This window comes from Micromesistius poutassou (assembly GCF_964030765.1).
Source record: "Micromesistius poutassou genome assembly, chromosome: 21".
NCBI classification, from domain to species: Eukaryota; Metazoa; Chordata; class Actinopteri; order Gadiformes; family Gadidae; genus Micromesistius; species Micromesistius poutassou.
This window is the reverse complement of record NC_140291.1, coordinates 1,260,863-1,279,268: the sequence shown is the minus strand read 5'-3', so window position 1 is coordinate 1,279,268 and position 18,406 is coordinate 1,260,863. Positions and strand designations below refer to the sequence as shown.

The following is an 18,406-nucleotide window of genomic DNA, read 5'->3' as shown; positions in this document are numbered from 1 at the left end:
CAGCCCTGGACACGTGGTCCGTCCTAGATCCACCTAGGTCTACCTAGATCCACCTAGATCCTCCTAGGTCTACCTGGATCCACCTAAAATCTACCCAGGTCCTACTGATGTCTACCTAGATTCTCTTAGATCCACCTAGATCGACGTAGATCTACAAAGTCTATTTGGTCTACATTGGGGCTTTCACACTAACTCCAGAAATAGCTTAAAACACAGATCCGAAATCTGTGTGACTCCAGACCAGGGCACTTAGCTCTGAGCCAGCAGAAACGTGGGTGAAGTAAGCCATGGGCTATCCTAGCCTTGGCGTAAACGTGAGCCTAGCTGTGGCTAAGGAGAGAGCAGTATGAAGCCCCTATAGATCTACCTTGGTCTACCTAGGTCCACCTAGCTCTACATACAATGTAATTATACTTTTCAGGTACACATAAATAACATATATACGTATATATATATATATAATTTGAGATTTTTAAGGCTTTGCATTTCAACTTTGAGGTTATGTGTTCATCACACATGATTGCACAGATAATACGCACATGACCGCACTGGTGAGTTTAAAACTACGGCTATGATTGCTGAGAGGAGCGGAGCCCGGTCAGGTCTACCTCTATTTGCTCTCTCAGAACAGACGAGTGGCTGCCTGATTTCTTTAAATGGTCAGTCTTCTACACGTCTGTACTTTAGGTCACCACATTTCTTAGTCACCGGATTCTGAAATCCAGAACCGGATTCAAATACATCTCGACCAATCACAAAATGGTGTTAAAGGGGACATATTATGAAAACAAAATTTTTCCTGGGATTTGGGGTGTTGTTTTGGGTCTCTGGTGCTGCCACACGCATACAAACTTTGAAATATGCTTTTTTGAGTGAGATATGCATTTCTGAAAGTACACTGCCTACAGTTACCAAACAAATCAGTTTCGGCGCCCCCTCCTATGCAGGAGGGGGGCACATTTGAGAAGAATAGCGGTAGGCAAGATTATTTTTCCTAAAAGCTTCCAGCTTTAGATTTCCAGCTTCAAAAACATGTTTTCTGGAACTCATATACTATGTTTACTTGTTGGGAAAACACCATAATATGTGTCCTTTAAGCTATGCATTACAGTCACTTTCCTCAGTTATATGTCAGGGGGGATGTGTTGTGATTGGTCAAAGTACCTTGGATCCAGTTCTGGATTTTTGGATCGTGTCCCTCAAAACGTGGCTACCCTAAAGTCCAGACCTGTAAACTGGAGCATTTAAAAACAAACGGGTCTACCTTGAGAGACCACTCTCACTACGTTTATTTCCCTGAGGCTTTGCCCCCCTGGCCGGTGGCCGGGCTGCCCCCAGACCCCCTGGACCCTGGGGGAGTGGCAGTGGCGGTGGTGGTGGGGGCAGCAGTGGCGGCAGCAGCAGCACCACTTCTATTGCATAGATCCCTGATCTCCAGCAGACCCTGCTCCAGGGCCTTGGTGAACACCGCCGAGCACGTCTCCGTGCTCTCCCGGAAGCTGGACACGCAGAAGACAATGTGGTTGGCCTGCGGGTTGTAACAGGCCCCGTAGCCGTTGGGCACCACCGGACCATAGCAGCAGAACATCTCCATCACCGTGGAGACCTGGGAGGGAGGGAGGGAGGTTGCACCGTGTGTTAGGGTTCAGGGAATGGGGAAAGGACCTGAGGTTCTCTAACCAGGATCTAACCAGCTGAAGTTAAGACACAAGGGAACATTGGCAGAAACAGCATGTGTTCTTAGATAGTGTCCTCTGGGCATGACCAGAACTTTAAACCAGCAACTATGAAAAGACCTGGGGATGATAGAGGGGCAGGCTGGAGTATTCTGGATGGTTGGACTTTAGGCATGTGCCAGCTGCTTTATGTGCATTTTATTCTCCTGGGAGTGTTTTTTTTATTACTCTTGCGCAGGACAAGCAGTGGTACTTTGTTAGATTGTGCAGGGTGCCAACATCTTGCAACATATTTTTGAAGCGTACATTTTTTTTATTTTCTTAGAGTTATAAAATGTCATAGCCCTGTGAACTACTTGACAAGAATCCCCCCCCCCACCCACAACTAAAAACATACAAACATGATCATGTGATCACAACAAGTCACCTGACTGGTGGAGAGGATGAACTGGTTACTGGCCAGGTAGGTCTCATCAGAGAAGATATCCGGCTTCTCTATCTTGAGCTCCTTGGCCATCTCACGGAGTCCCAGGAGATGATTGTCTATGGCCATCCCTGTGATGGCCTTCCAAACAAACAATCGAGCTTGAACTGTTAGCGGTGTGATACAATATCATGTCATTGAAGTCATAGTGAACTAACATTATCTAACGGAGCACACTCACTGCAATCGTGTAGTCATTCTGAGCCTTTATGGCGTCCCTCAGTCTTTTCATCCTTTCTGAATCCTGAAACAAATAGGAGGACAAAAGGATAAGAAAAACCATACATGTATCAGCGTGGTGCGCCTTTGAAGAGATGCTGTGTACTCCATGCGTTAAAACCTGCTGAAAAGCCACCTCTTCTGCTAATGGGGACCTGGGCTTCTTTTCAATCGCCAAAGGTGGGGGAGGAGGTGGCTGATTCATTTAGGCAGACACAGCTACGGGAGTGAGGCTCTGTGATTAAGGCCAAAGTGAGAACAATGACTCACGCTGAGAGCGGGCCTTTCATCCGTCATGGACCTCACGAAGGCCAGTGCCTCGGCGGTGGCTGAGCGGATATTGTCCACGCGGCCGTCCTGGAAGCGACGGATGGAGGCGCTCTCGTAGGTGGATACCAGCCGGCCGTTGCACCTGAGAAAACCACAAAGACAACAGTCAACATCAGCCCCCCCCCCCGACTGATTTCACAGGACACCTCCAGGAGTTCAGTCTGTGTGGGAGGGTGTGTTTGTACCTGTAGAAGGCGAGTTGTAACGCCACCTGTATGTACGCATCTGGACTCATCCTCTGCTTCTTGATGAATTCTTTCCCGTAGAATTTGAACTTGTAGCCGTCCATATCCAGGTTAGCGACTAGCCTGCGGAAAAAAGACATTGGAAAAAATATAGCTTGCAGTATGATACACATAATAGTGTGTATTACCATAAGTCATGGTTTGTGAATGTGCAGTTTGTTTTAGTATTTGTGTGGTGTTTTGTCATTCCTACATGCCTGAAAGGCTTAAGTCTGGGTTGTCAGATTTTTCTGGGGCTGCTAACTCTGTGAAATGAGTTTAAATTAGCTCTGTTAAGTAGTGCAGTCCTTGAGATTAGTTTAGTTAGCTCTGTTAAGTAGTGTAGTCCTTGAGATGAGTTGGGTTAGGTCTGTTCAGTAGTGTAGTACTTGAGATGAGTTGGGTTAGGTCTGTTCAGTAGTGTAGTACTTGAGATGAGTTGGGTTAGGTCTGTTCTGTAGTGTATTCCTTGCCTCTGGAGTCTATCCGAGGAGCCTGAGAGGAGTGCCTGGATCTGAGGATTGGACTTCCAGGGTAGCCTCCTCGGAGGAGAAAGATCTGTAACGCTGAGTGACCTCGCCATCTTGGAGGGGCTCCTTGTCCTACACAAAAACAACACATCAGCACATTTTGGACACTTTGCGAGCTTTGCATCGCTGGACTCTTATCTTCATTCTCCAAGGCGTACAGAACTTACATGTATTTCAGCAGGTACTCTGAGCTCTGCACCATCACAATCCCCTCGAAGGGCGAGTGTTCGCACAGCACGCCGCATACACCGTCCATTCCTACCACATACTGGGAGAGCATATATCTGTGTAAGGGCAAAACAATGCGTCCCTGCCTCCCTCCTCTAAGAACCTTAATCAGCTAGTGGCCATCTTGGCTCCATCTTGGTTCTAAATGTTCGTTGGGTCGAGGGAACTGAATGCCGTCGAGTCCGGCATTTCACATTCAGTTAACCCATCTTGGCTCCATCTTGACTCCGTCTTTCTTTGGGTCGGGGGAACTGAATGCAGTTCTGGATTACTCAGTAAGTTTTACCTAAGGAGACCATTTTGGCTTCAAGCGCCACCCAGCTAGTGTTTAGATTTAGAACCGAGACGGCCGCTCGCAGACTAAGGCCTGTTCTCTCGGCGTTGAGGGTTCGTCCTCGGCCCTACCTGCATGGACTTGTCGTACCAGCGGTTGCCGCCGTTCAGCTCGCGGCCCCCTCCGTGGAGCAGCAACAGGGCCCGGTTGGTGTCGCTGGGCTCCAGTTTGGTGGGCTCGTCCAGACACACCACACACACACAGCTCTCCATCAGAGCCAGGGACGCCCTGTTGGTCGGGTCTGGACCAGAGGAACAAGGGAGGTCCCTGTGAAACTAGCGGTGTGGAGCGGTGGTCCAAGCTACCGTCTTTTACTTTTGATTTACATTTCAATTTAGGGCATTAAGCAGACACGTGGATAGGCATCTATCCAAAGCCAGTTTGCACCGGTTCATACGCACATTCACACACCGATTGGCGGAGTCAACCAAGCAAGGCGACAGCCAGCTGGTCAGGAGCAGTCAGGGTGAGGGCGTCTCGCTCAGGGACACCTCAACACTCAGCTAGGAGGAGCCGGGGATCGGACGAGCAACCCGCCGGTTGTGAGTCAACCCGCTTTACCTCCTGAGCCAAGCTAACCCCATCCTGACCCCATTTGGATGCAGGTTTTCAATGACATTCCTTTTTCATTATCATTATTATGATAATCTATTATAGAATAATTGTGTAATGGTGGAGACCTTTAATGAGTTCGTCCCTGGCCTGAGCCCATTCCTTCCTGCCGTCGGAGGTGAAGAGGCCGAAGGGGGGGTGACCGTCCTGAGACCTCTCGGCCATGGACACGATCTTCTCGAGTTGGGACAAGATGTCCATCTCATTCAGCCTCTTTAGGTTGGAGACTATATCCAACACGAAGAACTAGGGAGAGGAAGGAATAATTAACATATTTCATAAGGTAATAGGTAATAGGTAATGATCGGGGAAACATTATTTGGCATAATTAATCAGCAGGGACTTTGTTATCCGTTTTTTCCTCCGTAAGGTCCAACAGATTTATTGGACGCAGTTTTATTTCTAAGAGGGCTAACTTCATACTCCACTATGACCATTCCTTATAACATTTTATACATACTATCATTGACATGTAATGCTTTTTACCAAATACATTCTATATGTCCCGGATGCTTTTGAACCCCTGACCCTAGGACTCACGTGCACACATTCTGAGCCTTCACCTGGTTTTTGCACGCCACGATGATGTGCTCTGGCTCCGAGGCAGAGGCGGAGGCGGGGCTCTCGATCTGGGTGTCGGTCATGTGACCCGGCCGGCGGTAGTATGTGAACATGCGACCGTACTGCTGCATGCACAGCGGGGTGCCGGCCAGCTGGCCCCGGGCGTATTCCACGGCCAGCGTCTGTCTGAGAGTGCCGGTACGACCAGACCATCAGAGACATGCATCGGAAATGGACTGCGTTTATATAGCGCTGTTCTAACAAGTGGCCACTCAAAGCGCATTACAGTTATTGACTATTGATTCATACACACATTCAAACACAGACGGTGGAGTCGACCATGCAGGGCGACAGCCAGCTCGTCGGGAGCAGTTAGGGTGAGGCGCCTCGCTCAGGGACTCCTCGACACTCAGCTAGGAGGAGCCCGGGGATTGAACTGGCCACCTTCTGATAGCCAGTAATCCCGTTCTACCTCCTGAGCCACATGCCGCCCATGGTCCAGTCTTAGAAAGAATTGGCCATTCCCAGTGTGTCGTCCATCTGGATTTATACATGCCGTTTGGTGGACCCTGATATCCAAAGCACCTTACAATGCCAGTGCATGCTTGCATACATTCTAAGCATGCGGTGGGTCCCAGTGGGAATCAGACACGTGTCGATGCCTTGCTCTACCGGTTGAGCTAGATATTGCTCATGAGCACAACCCAGGGGTTCGACCGCTGAGCCGAGAGAGAGCTGAACTGATCAAACTTCTCTCCCTCCCTTCACTTTCAAGAGAGGGATAAACATGTGACGTGTGGGATCAACACGGCATGCGTACGATAAATAAATCCCGTCTTTATATCGCATTTTGTGTCCAAAAGCCACATCAACGGAAAAAAAAACGGTTGACTGGAAGAGGAAATAGGAGCAGAAAAGCCGGCAGCTGTACTGAACCTGATCAGGAAGTCCGATTGTACCGAGAGGCAGGGGGTAAAACTCACGTGTCAATGAGAGACTTGTACTCCAACACTCCCGTGACGAGATGAGCAGCGAATCTGGAGAAGGACACAAAGTCAGACAAGAGGACGTGTGCTAAACTTCAGCACCATACAGATACATTGTACTTCATATGGGGGGGGGTTCCTGAAAAGAGACATTGAACAGGAGTATGTAAACTGTTTGTGGACGTGGACGTGGATCAGATTGCGTCAGGTCTTTGCTGCTGGTGGAGCCGCAGCAGTAATCACATTGGAGTAAATTACAGGGCTGCGGAGGAGAGCATTTTTGTTTATGTGTCTGAGTGTATGAGTGTGTGTGTGTGTGTGTATGTTTGCCTGCATATTAGTGTTTGTGTGTGTGTTTGCGTGAACGCGGATGTCTGTGTGCGTTTGCATGCATCCATGTATATGTATGTGTGAGTGTGCGTGCGTTTGCGTGCATCCATGTGTGTGTGTGTGTGTGTGTGTTTGTGTGCATCCATGTGAGTTTGTGTGTGTGTGTGTGTGTGTGTGTGTGTTTGTGTGTGTGTGTGTGTGTGTGTGTGTTTTCATGCAACCATGTGTGCATGTTTGGTAGTGCGTGCGTGTGCATCCATGTGTGTTTCGCAGTGTGAGCGAGCAGTAACTCTACGAGGAGGAGGAGGTGGAGGAGGAGGAAGAGGAGGAGGCGTGCCAGAGCAGACAAACCCAGAGCCCTGTCAGCCTCCGGTTTGTGCGTCATCTGTCTCTTCCCATTACGCCCAGGCCCAGATCAATAGAGAGGAGGGTCCCGGCCGGGACATCATACCCCTAAACGACGGTCCGCCGGAGCGCTCTCCGCAGTGAGCCACTGCTCCGTAAACTGCCAGCCCGCTAAGTGGCGCTGTCAGGATATCACCAGCTGCCCGTGGCGCTCTGGAAACATTCACTTAGCGTGCAGCAAACTGACAGAAGCTAATGGTGAATAACAGGGCTGGGAGGACTGCTGCTATGCTCCGGTGGGGCCGCAGACGGTGTTGTTGGGCCACAGATCATCGAACGAGAGGCAGAGGGGAAGACGTCGGCAGACAGGGATGTGCTACGTATCAGGGGCTGTGATCTACGACAACAAACGCCTCGCTCCACCAGCACCAGAACTCTTCTGACATTTTGACGTCCCTCCATTCACAACCTTATCTCTTATACAGGGTCAATTATACTCTGAGATAGGGTCAATTATACTCTGAGACAGGGTCAATTATACTCTGAGATAGGGTCAATTATACTCTGAGACAGGGTCAATTATACTCTAAGATAGGGTCAATTATACTCTGAGACAGGGTCAATTATACTCTAAGATAGGGTCAATTATACTCTGAGACAGGGTCAATTATACTCTAAGATAGGGTAAATTATACTCTGAGACAGGGTCAATTATACTCTAAGATAGGGTCAATTATACTCTGAGACAGGGTCAATTATACTCTAAGATAGGGTCAATTATACTCTGAGACAGGGTCAATTATACTCTAAGATAGGGTCAATTATACTCTGAGACAGGGTCAATTATATTCTAAGAGGGTTGTTCTTATCTCTAAGATAAGGTCATTCTTATCGCTAAGATAAGGTAATTCTTATCTCTAAGTTAAAGTCATTCTAATCTCTAAGTAAGGGTTATTCTTAACTCTAAGTTAAGGTGATTCTTATATCTAAGAAAGGGTATTCTTATCTTTAAGATACTTATTGCCATGTCTTAGTTTACACTATGGAGTTGGGAAAGCAGTGCTTCCCAGACCATCATGTTGACAGAAACATTGAAATGCAACAACATGCAAACTGCAGCAAATTTACTTTTTTGTGACATTATCATTGTCATTTGACACAATGTTAACTCTTTTTCAAACCTAAACTGCTGTATGAGCCAGGTACACTAAACTGCATAACCTCTGAAATAAACCTTTTATGAGTGAAAATAAAATGTGGACTGGATTCTGTGGAGAAAGTTGTGACAGAATAAATAATAGCTTCAGGCTTCGTTTTTAAGTTTTTGAAGCGGAAATATCTGAGCTTCATAAACCACCCACATTGCCTATGTCATTACAGGGTAAACTTACTTTTAGGCTCGGATGGCATGTGTACTATTATATTTCTGAGACCGAAATGGACTCTCTTAAACCAGAGAAAATGTACTTTGTAAACACAAAAGATCATCTGAATATGATTGTATGAGACAGAATTCAAGTTTATAAAAGGATTAAGTGGAACAAAGCCACTGGGAAATAATCTGTATGCATATTGGTGTTCTTCATAACACAAACATTTACAATTTTGCTAGATTATGCTGGCTGATTTGGATAATGTATGTTTTGTTTCTTCAAGAAATGTTCCCACCATACCCACTTTCCCAGGCCAGGAAAGAAGGACAGATAAGGCACCACATTCCCAGATCCCAGGATTCCAGAACGTATTGGAATAGGGTTAGGGTTAGGGTTCGCACTCAGGATACCTGAGTGCGTCTTTCCGATCTCGGAAGGCCTGTTTGGGAAAGACCATGGCAGGGTTGGAGTTCACCGGCAGAGCCACTCGGTTGGTCAGGTACATGTCTTGGAGCCAGTAGTCATAGATCTGTATGGGAGGGAGAGAGAGAGGGGAGAGAGAGACATAGACAGAAACAGAGAGAGACCGAGAAAGGAACGGCCAGGGAGGGAGGGAGAGAGGGAGATGGGAGGCACAGAGACAGAAACAGAGAAAGAGAGAGGAACAGACATAGACGTAGAGGGTGGGAGAGAGAGAGAGAGATTGAGAGAGGTACAGACAGGAAAGGAGAGACATGGAGGGAGAAAGAGAGAGGGAGACAGACAGTGAGATAGAGAGATAGGGAGACAGAGAGAGAGAGACTCTGAATCAACGTTCACTCGCTTTGGTAAACTTTGGGTTCAGAGTTTAGACTGGCAGGAGATGGCCTGAGAGGCCATTTCAGAGAAGTACTTGCGAGAGGATGAAGGAGGGCGGGGGGGACTAGGGTTGTGATGGATGTTTCTGAGTGGTAGCAACCCTTTGAGGAACCAACACATGAGGGTGTGGCTGATGGGGGCAGCGGAGGCCACAGTGGCATCACACTCGTCATTTCAATCACTTTCGCCTTTTGTGTTCAGTGTTAAGTTACTCGCTCGGTTTCAAATCCTGAACATTATCAGCCTGTAGTCTGTCTGTCTGTCTGTCTGTTTATTGCTCTGTCTATCTGTCCGTCCGTCTATCTATCCGTCTGTCCATCGAAGCTTATCTGTGCCAATAATCTCTGTCATTATCCTGGGTGAACGACATACAAATATGAATTATTACATTATTACATTATTAATAATAATCATTGTTATTAATGAACTATTTACCCAGTTGGTCGTACTTTCCCTCCGTTCCAGAAGCTTCTTCTGCAGGGCCTCGCCGGGCCCCCCGGGGGCCCCGAACTTCTCCACGATGGTTTTGGTTTTGCTGAACTGCTCCTTCCCGACCAGGTGCTCCATGCTCTTCAGGTACATGTCAAGGGTCTGCTTCAGCGGGGGCAGGGGGACCTTGGGCAAGGCATGCTGGGAGAGAGAGACACGGATCACCAGTCATCATCGTGTCAAAGCATTGACTCATTAGTTAAAAGGCTAACAGGTGTGTTACACACACACACACACACACACACATTTGTCACACGCTTTCATGCTCCTATTATTAGAACATTATTTAATAATTCATTGAAAGGGCTTGAGGATGCATCTCAAAAGAAGAATCCAGCCCTTTGGGACCTGAAAGTCATCCCAACACAACAAAGATGCTAATTGAATCTTCCTCATCCAGCACTTATTTATCTACACATTAGAAATGGTTGTAGTTAAAACTGTCTGTTGGAAGGCTTTTTTAAGGGATTTTTATTTACTAATTTCACCGACATGTGAGCAGAACTTTCTTTCTGGTGAAAATTAATATACACATCCCACACGTTATTCAAGTTATTCCAAATTACTGATGAATATGAGCAGAATATTTCTCTGCATTCAATGAATTTCTGATTTCTGTAATTCTGCAGCCTAATTGTTTCTTTGAGGAAGCGGTGCTATTTATTTATTTAAACGCCCCTAGAGGCGAGTCGAAGAACTGCTTCAGCCGCGCTTGTTTCAGAACCACGGAGAGCGACGTCTGTCCCGGACCAAACCACGACACGACCTGGGGACTCGTTCAACGAAAAACACTATATCCTATAATAAAACTCCTTCATAAGTTAACTTTATGACTGAAAACCAAAATTGGGCATGGGATTTCGATGTAGAAATTGTAATCGAAAAAAAACCGTTTATGGAGATGTGGAATATCCCGCGTTCCCAACAATTGAATAATCTACGATTTTAGACCGACAACAATGTATTACAAATAAATACTTTAGATTTAAAAAAAAATAAAGAGAGACTTTCTCTGCAATGCCAACATTAGGAAATAGTCTCTCTTACTTGGCTTTCCGCCTGGTCCCTCGTCGTGTCTCTCTCCAGGATGGGCATGGTGACAGTTTTGTCAAACGCGCTCTCGGTAAGGTACCGTTGATAACCTCTACAGTCCAGGCCTATAAGCAAGGGACATATTTAAATAAACAGGCATTGAAAATATTAACAATTACATTAACAAAAACAAAAAACAATAAGAAAGATTGAAGAAAACAATCTGAAATTGGTGCATTAATTAGCTTAAGTGTCCGACATGACTCGAGTGCATTTCAGCTGTGCATTATCTCCATCCCGGACTTTCAGCTGATACAAGTTTCACGGATATCACAAAATAGGACACAGAGCATAAGAAATAAAAAAAATCCCCGCTTACCTGAAGAGTGTGGCTGTCCTGTCCTGCTCAAGTGGTCAGAGGGGTGTGAGTGCCATTCCCTGCCGTGCCCGTGCCGTGGTGGGGTCCCATCTCCATGCTCCTGCTCCCGCGTCCCGCACGTCACACCGTCAGCTTTTACGCGCCGCGGACACACGCCTCGGAAAGACGGTGAAGGTACTCATCTCAACCTTCCCCTTGGGGCAGGAAACTCCTCCCATCGATATGTGCTCCTGCTCCATCTGACAGCTGGCTCACAGCTCGCTCCCAGTGCCCGCTAACAGGACAGAATTTCCTCCTTTGGAAAGATCATTGGATAAGGATGACGGTACCCTTTCTTTCAAGTTCGACTCAACTTGTTATTTCTGGTCAAGTTTTTCATTTATATTTGCAACTTTTAAAAATTATTTACTATTATTAGGTTCTCATATCAGGCCTTCTGAGGCTCTGCAACATATTCTCTCTGTGTCGCTCTCTCTCTCTCTCTCTCTCTCTCTCTCTCTATATATATATATATATATATATATATATATATATATATATATATATATATGTCTCTGTATCTCGCAGTCTCTCTCACTCTGTTTCTGTCTCTCTTTTCTCCCCCCATCTCTCTGTCTCTGTCTCTCCCTCTCTCTCCCTCTTTCTCTCTCTCTCTCACCACAACATTTTCTTGTCGAATTATTCAGATGATGACCGAATATGACCGAAAACTATTTAAAGATGTAGGCCTACTTTTGATTAATATAATAATAACATAATGAGCCTTTTCATTTTGTGCTTCGTCCTACGACGCACGGATGTCTACTTTGTGGGAAATACATTGAATATTAAATCCCATTTAATTATAACATTTTGATGACATCTCTTCTGAATAAACACAAACTGCTTATTTATTCACACGTGCTTTTGGGTTCATTTACATTTATTAAGCTACATTTCAGGAAGAAAAGATCACACCAAACACACAACATCCTCCCGAATCACAGTCCACGCAAGACACACGGACGCACATACATACAAGCACACACATTCACACGCACGCACACGCGCGCGCACACACACACACACACACACACACACACACACACACACACACACACACACACACACACACACACACACACACACACACACAGTGCAGAACAAATGTGCTTAGGTCCACAATCCACATGTATTTCAACCATTTTACATTGTGCATAATATCCACATATGTACAAAAAATGCATTTTTAGACAATGATACATTTCATTTTTAGACGTTCAAAGACTTTAAAAAATAAAATTACAGACAGGTCCAAAAGTTTAAAATTGACGAAATACGAAACAACATGAGTTCAGCCTTTGATACCGAGTTATAAAATGAAGCGAAGACTAAAATATATCGGCTACTTCAGTGGGAAAATGTGCTTCTGATAGTTGGTCCCCTATAGTTTTTACTAAATTCTTGTACTTTTCGCTCTATATTGTAATGCACACATATTCATATTCATAGCTGATTCTGGTCTCTCACAAAAACCCAAACTAGACGTCCATGACAAACGTTACATACAGACGTCGTTCTGCACGATAAATCAACTCTGGAGACGGGTCACACCGTCGCCGTGACCTCGGTGGTGATTGGGTGTTAATATTGCACATCAGTAAACACACAGTATGTGGAATATGATAGGCTAAACATTGTCTCTCTCGCCTCCTATCTCTCCAACTGAATGTTTCGGAGGATCTACGAGCCCTTTGGAACGACTAAGTGTACTCGGAGGACTCCTCCGAGTACGACCTCTGTGCCCTGAACGGGTCGAACCCGTTCTCGTCGACCGCCAGGCATTTCCCTGATGAACTATAGCCCTTCTTTTTAGCTTTCCTCTCCTCCATCTTAATAGTGTCGTACAGACCCAGTGGAGCATCTTCCAACAGGTTATCCCGCTCCGAGTGGGACGGTTTCATTTGGCACACGTTGCAGAGCAACAGCAGGGCCGGTGCGTAAAGCACGTTCACCAGACCCATGCACAGATTGAGTTGCGCGAAGCCTAGGTTGTGCACTATCTGCCCGGCCACGATGGGCCCCATGGCGTACGCCACGGAGTAGGAGATGTCCGCGATGGCGTAGATACTACCGTAAACGGACACATAACGGACGTCGACCAGAAAGGCCAGCGTCGGTAACAGAGCCGTGTCTACCAAGGCGATGCCAAAGCATATGCCGCACAGGGGCGCAATCAACTGTCCGAAAGTTTTACACGCGGGCACCACGCAGGAGCTGGCCCCTATAATGACCATCCCCACCGCCCCGTAGAACCACTGCAGGTGCGGGTGCTTGGCGGCCAGCTTCACGGTGATGTACACGCCCAGGACGTGGGGGAAGAAGGCCGGCAGCCAGGTCAGCCCCATCTCCCACTTGGTGGAGTGCATGGTGCTCTCCATCCAGTTGGCGATGGTGGGCTCCAGGAAGGCCAGCGGGATGTTGCACACGGTCAGCGCCCCGGCCACCACGGCGATGTAGGGGTCGATCATGAGCCGGTAGATGGGCGTCCCCACCGGCATGTTCTCCCGGGTGCGGTTGGAGAAGGGCTTGACGACGGTGAGCAGCAGCAAGCCGTCCGCCAGGCACACCACGGCCAGCACGATGAACGGCACCCGTTTGCCGGCGAACTCGTACAGGATGCCCCCGAAGGGCGGCGCCACCAGGCTGCCGAAGGAGATGAAGGCCAGCGCGATGCCCAGCGCCTTCCTGCGCTCCCCCTCCTCCGTGTACTTGTCGGCGATCATCGCGATGCCCGACGTGTCGGCGAACGCCGACCCTAGACCCTGTAAACTTCGCGCCGCGAAGAGCGTGGCATAATTCTCGGCGAAGGCAAATATGCACGTGGACACGAACATGACAGTTAGTCCGATTAAAAGGGGAATGTCGTATCCGACCCGGTCTATAAAGGTTCCCGACAGGGGGTTGACCATGAGCTGTACAATGGCTTTGGAGGCGAACAGTACTCCAATCTGCACGTCGAGGTTGTCCCTGTTGCTCTTGGCTTGGCCGGTGCCGTTGAACGTGGCGTTGGGGTGCAGGACCAGGTGCACGTGCGCCGACTGCTCGCTCTCGAGGTCCGCCAGGTAATCGGGAATTATCGGCACGATGACCATGTAGAGCATGTTGTCCAGCAGCAGGGCCACGCACACGATCACCAGCATGATCCGTCTCTGCTTCTGCGGGTCCGTGATGGCTCCGCCGAACTCACGGGTCTTCTCGCCCATCTCGGACAGTCTCAGGGCCAGACCGGAGGGTCCCCCTTCCGAAGCCATAGCTGCGCTTGTTTCTTTACTTTCTTCTTCCCCCCGATTCTGCAAAAAGTGCAACTGTGCTTTTCTTGTTTATGACATGGAGCTCACGGCGGGAGATGTACAGCAGCACATTATCTAGGCGTGCGTAAACGTTCAGTGCGTGTGTGAGGGTGTTCCCGTGGTCCCACCTTGGCAGTGCGTAACAGACAGCGGCGCGTAACTTTGGTCCCCTTCTGTGGCTCCTAGCGACTGGAGGCGGCTTCATCGGTCTCTGCTGGTCTTTGGCTCAAGTGCTCCTCACTGCTCTCCTCGCTCTCGCGCTCGGTGTTGCTTCAGTGACGTGCAGGGAAGATCGTGGAATTTCTTTCCGCGGAATAACGCGGGCATGTGGTGCTCATCTTCAACGGGAAAAGTTGGAATTGCGCGCTTTTTTTTCCGCAGTTGTTCATACGTCTAAGATGCTTACGTCCGTCTCTATCATATTACCTGTAAGAGAGAGAGAGAGAGAGAGAGAGAGAGAGAGAGAGAGAGAGAGTGTGTGTGTGTGTGTGTGTGTGTGTGTGTGTGTGTGTGTGTGTGTGTGTGTGTGTGTGTGTGTGTGTGTGTGTGTGTGTGTGTGTGTGTGTGTGTGTGTGTGTGTGTGTGTGTGTGTGTGTTGCGATGCCAGCAAACTAATGGCTTCTTTGCAATAGGTGCACATTCAACAAACAGGTTGGACGTTATTTAGCCAGCAGCAATAGCTGCCATTTACGCGCTGCTGCCTGGCTTTAGCCCACTCTTACCACATGAGTTATATATAGTTAGTTATCATGCATAGCCAAACACAAATGAAAGCTTTTAGCATATGACTCAACTGCAATCGTCTATCTATGCGTACAGCCAGACATTCGCCTATTAAATCCAACAATTAGGCCGCCTATGTAATCGGATTGTTATGAATCAATTAAACTTTCACTGACAGATGGAAATTAATTAGTTTAGATATATTGCATTAAGACTATTCGGTAAACTGAGAGCTACATTGTATTAAATAATTAGTAATAAGTAATGAAGTTCGATAACAGTTTAGAGACTGCATGATTATTATTTCCACACAGAATTACAGAATATAATATAAAGTAAGGAAAATCGTACATTCCGTTGTTAAAATGTCTGGTTTGAGTTTTTATTTGTCTATTACTTTTTTAAGCATTTGGTTGAATAGTAAATATCAGTATGTTTAAAAAGTACATTAGACGTTCATTTGACGTACAAAAGTGAGCAATGGTTCTGGACGCTAAGATGAACTACTGCTGATTCTCTGTGAACTAATTTGGACGCAAGTAGTGCGCCTTTACGCACACGAATCACTGGCGACACCTTGTGTTAAGATCCGACTAACACACCTCCTCTTGGGCTACGTTGACTTAAATTGGCCTAATTCTTTAAATTAAATTGATTTATATTAAAGACACAACACACCAGATTTTAAAATGATATCATTAACATCTGCCTCTAATGCCCTCAATAGGTCATTACGAGGCTACCAGCTTGATCCATTCAAATACACAGACATTGGAATAAAGCCTAGTATATATTATTCTCGGGTAATTATATATAGTTTTAGTATATGCTACACGTGAACCTCCTAAGATGGCGCAATTTGATTGGTTCGCTATCTCGGTCGTTTGACCATCTCATTGAGATCTCAAACTCGGGATAATGTTTTCATCGCGCGTGACGGTCGTCTCGTCGCTAATAAAAACCAAATAAACCGCTAATAAAAACAAATAAATGCCGGCAAAAAGTGTTATCTTGTTTATTTTTGGAGTGTTCACGTGTGGTAGGCCTAAAACAATTCACCTCAGGCTCCTATTCACTTCGCCTTCTGCGAATAATTGTTAAATATAAAATGGGTTCTCTATAATATGTGTAGGTACGGCAGCAAAGCGCACATCATTAAATATTCCCCTAGGTGGCGCTAAAGTATCTTAGAGGAAATGACTAATGAATGATCAAATGTATCTGTTTGTCTGTATATATATTCATTATCTTTCTCTATCTGTTATTTGTCTGTGTGCCCGTCAGTCCCTCTGTCCTTCTGTCCATCTATCTATTTATCTGTCTTTCTGTCTACCACTTTGGAATTTACATTTTCACATTCATTGCGAAGAACACATTGTTTGGTATTTGTAGCTATCCCTGGCTGTATTTATAAAATGTATGCATGTACTTTTCTGTTTAAACCCAGTGTTAAAAAAAAAAAAACGAGACCACATATGGAAACCCCCATGTCCTGAACGAGAGAGGGCCAGCCAGACACAGGTCCGCTCGCTGTCCTTCTGCTCAGCCAACTAGGTTCTGGTTGATCTTCAGATCACAGCATGACGCAGGTGGTTTGGGAATTTAGTGTGGATCTTTGACCTCCAGGTTGAGCGGTCGAACAGGCATTGTCTCTAAAGTGGAGAGATTATGGTGGACTGGGACTGAGCGGTAACGAATTTTTATGTTTTACCATCCTTAACTGAAACTATCTCTCACAGCGTTTTAAAATAAAAAATAATCGTGCACCCTTATCCTCTTTCCACTGCCCTCAGAAAAATCAAAGTCAAATATTCCGTTTAACGTACATCATAAAAGTATGTCCGAATTCCGATCCAAATGGACGGTAGCCTACATTTCTTTGGTTCAAAAATGGATCTCTTCTTCAGACTATGTGCGTCGCAGGGCCAATGGCGCAGGGGCCACGGGGCAGGGGCCACAGAGCAGGGGTCATGGTGGGGGAACCCATGGGGCAGGGATGCAGGTTTACATCCACGGACATTTGCCTGGTGTGCACGTTGCCTCACTGTTTACCGTGTTACAGCAATTTGGCCAACATGGACAAACAAGGCAGACCGGTGTCCCGCCCCGAGCGCTCATTTGACACGCATGCAGCAACACCTGCATGCGTGTCACCGAAGCCAATTTCGACTCTTGCCCCACATCGTGGCTCGTTACGAACACAGGTTCCGCTGTCACCACTCTGCTTATGTGATTGTTGACCTTTCTGCAGGCGGATCAGGTAATTCAATTAGACCACTAGTACACCAGCGAGCACACAAATGCACGCGCGCGCACGCGAACACGCACGGAGGGGCCTTTTTTGCCGCATTGGCCATCTTGAGCGCCAGACATAGAGAAGAGCAGTTTGTACAAACTCTCTGCTAATCTGTTGGAGTTGGACACACAACCCGATAGCTCAGTGGGTTGGCGTGACCCTGTGGCTGAACAGTCACGAGGCGTGCTTTCTGTTGAATCAATTACTGAAAAACTTGTAATTCACACCATTTTCAAGACTTCTCTTTTTTAATTCTCTTTTAATTTATAAATGAATGTCTTTTTTTTTTTTTTTTCTGGATTTCGTACACAAACGGCACGAAATGGTTAGACAGTAATAATTGTTATTTTAATTGTATTACTATTTATATTGATAATTATGTTTACTATGGGGTTGTTAATATTGAATTCTGGACGAAGACACATGTCATCTAGTTATTCATGTTGATATTGAGCGGACTCATTATGCAACTCATTACGCAACCATTCAATCAATAAAAGAGCCAATAGTGAATCTGAGCTTTTGGCTGCATATGAAATCTTTGGAGATTAATTAAATCTGTTCCCACTTAATCCTTATTATGGTTTATCTAGATGAAAATCTGTTGCACTAGAACTATTGGTCAATAGAAAACATGAACATGCTTTCATGCACTCAAGCCTGTTAGAAATATGGTTTATCAAAACGAAAAGGGCACCATTTATTGTTATTAGGGTTTTATGACATGGATGATATTTCATGACGAAAATCAGATAACATTCCTTTTAAAGTGCCATGGAGTGAATGTTATAGACACTTTACACGTGGTCTATTCAGTCATCTGGCTATTTTAGAGCGCTGAACACGGTACTATGAGTGTTGCTGTGCTGCGATTGGTCCTTGTCTATTTCCAGAGTGCTCAACACCTATTTCTCTTCCCTGAATTGGTGAAGTGAGTGGCTCTTACCCACTAACCACTTCACAGAATGACACAGCCAGACAGCGAGTCATTCAGTCAGTCAGTAAGCCAGTCACTGTCTTGCAGGATTACTGTGACAGAGACATGGAATACGGGTTTCTCTCTCT

The 18,406-nt window shown here is 46.4% G+C and overlaps 2 protein-coding genes across 2 annotated transcripts; both read right to left on the bottom strand.

Annotated features, from left to right (window-relative positions):
• Positions 1–1,288: 1,288 nt before the first annotated feature.
• On the bottom strand, positions 1,289–10,674 carry chatb (choline O-acetyltransferase b; the record flags this gene model as incomplete). The annotated part of the gene is made up of 14 exons (XM_084485528.1): positions 1,289–1,606; positions 2,104–2,241; positions 2,342–2,404; positions 2,650–2,791; positions 2,895–3,017; positions 3,407–3,535; positions 3,631–3,731; positions 4,097–4,266; positions 4,706–4,883; positions 5,201–5,384; positions 6,182–6,235; positions 8,643–8,761; positions 9,526–9,720; positions 10,627–10,674. The coding sequence occupies 14 exons, from the start codon at positions 10,672–10,674 to the stop codon at positions 1,289–1,291; spliced, it is 1,962 nt and encodes a 653-aa protein (XP_084341654.1).
• A 2,058-nt stretch (positions 10,675–12,732) lies between these two features.
• Positions 12,733–14,283, bottom strand: slc18a3b (solute carrier family 18 member 3b; the record flags this gene model as incomplete). The annotated part of the gene is made up of 1 exon (XM_084485796.1): positions 12,733–14,283. One exon carries the CDS (start codon positions 14,281–14,283, stop codon positions 12,733–12,735), a length of 1,551 nt encoding a protein of 516 aa, XP_084341922.1.
• Between the last annotated feature and the right edge of the window lie 4,123 nt (positions 14,284–18,406).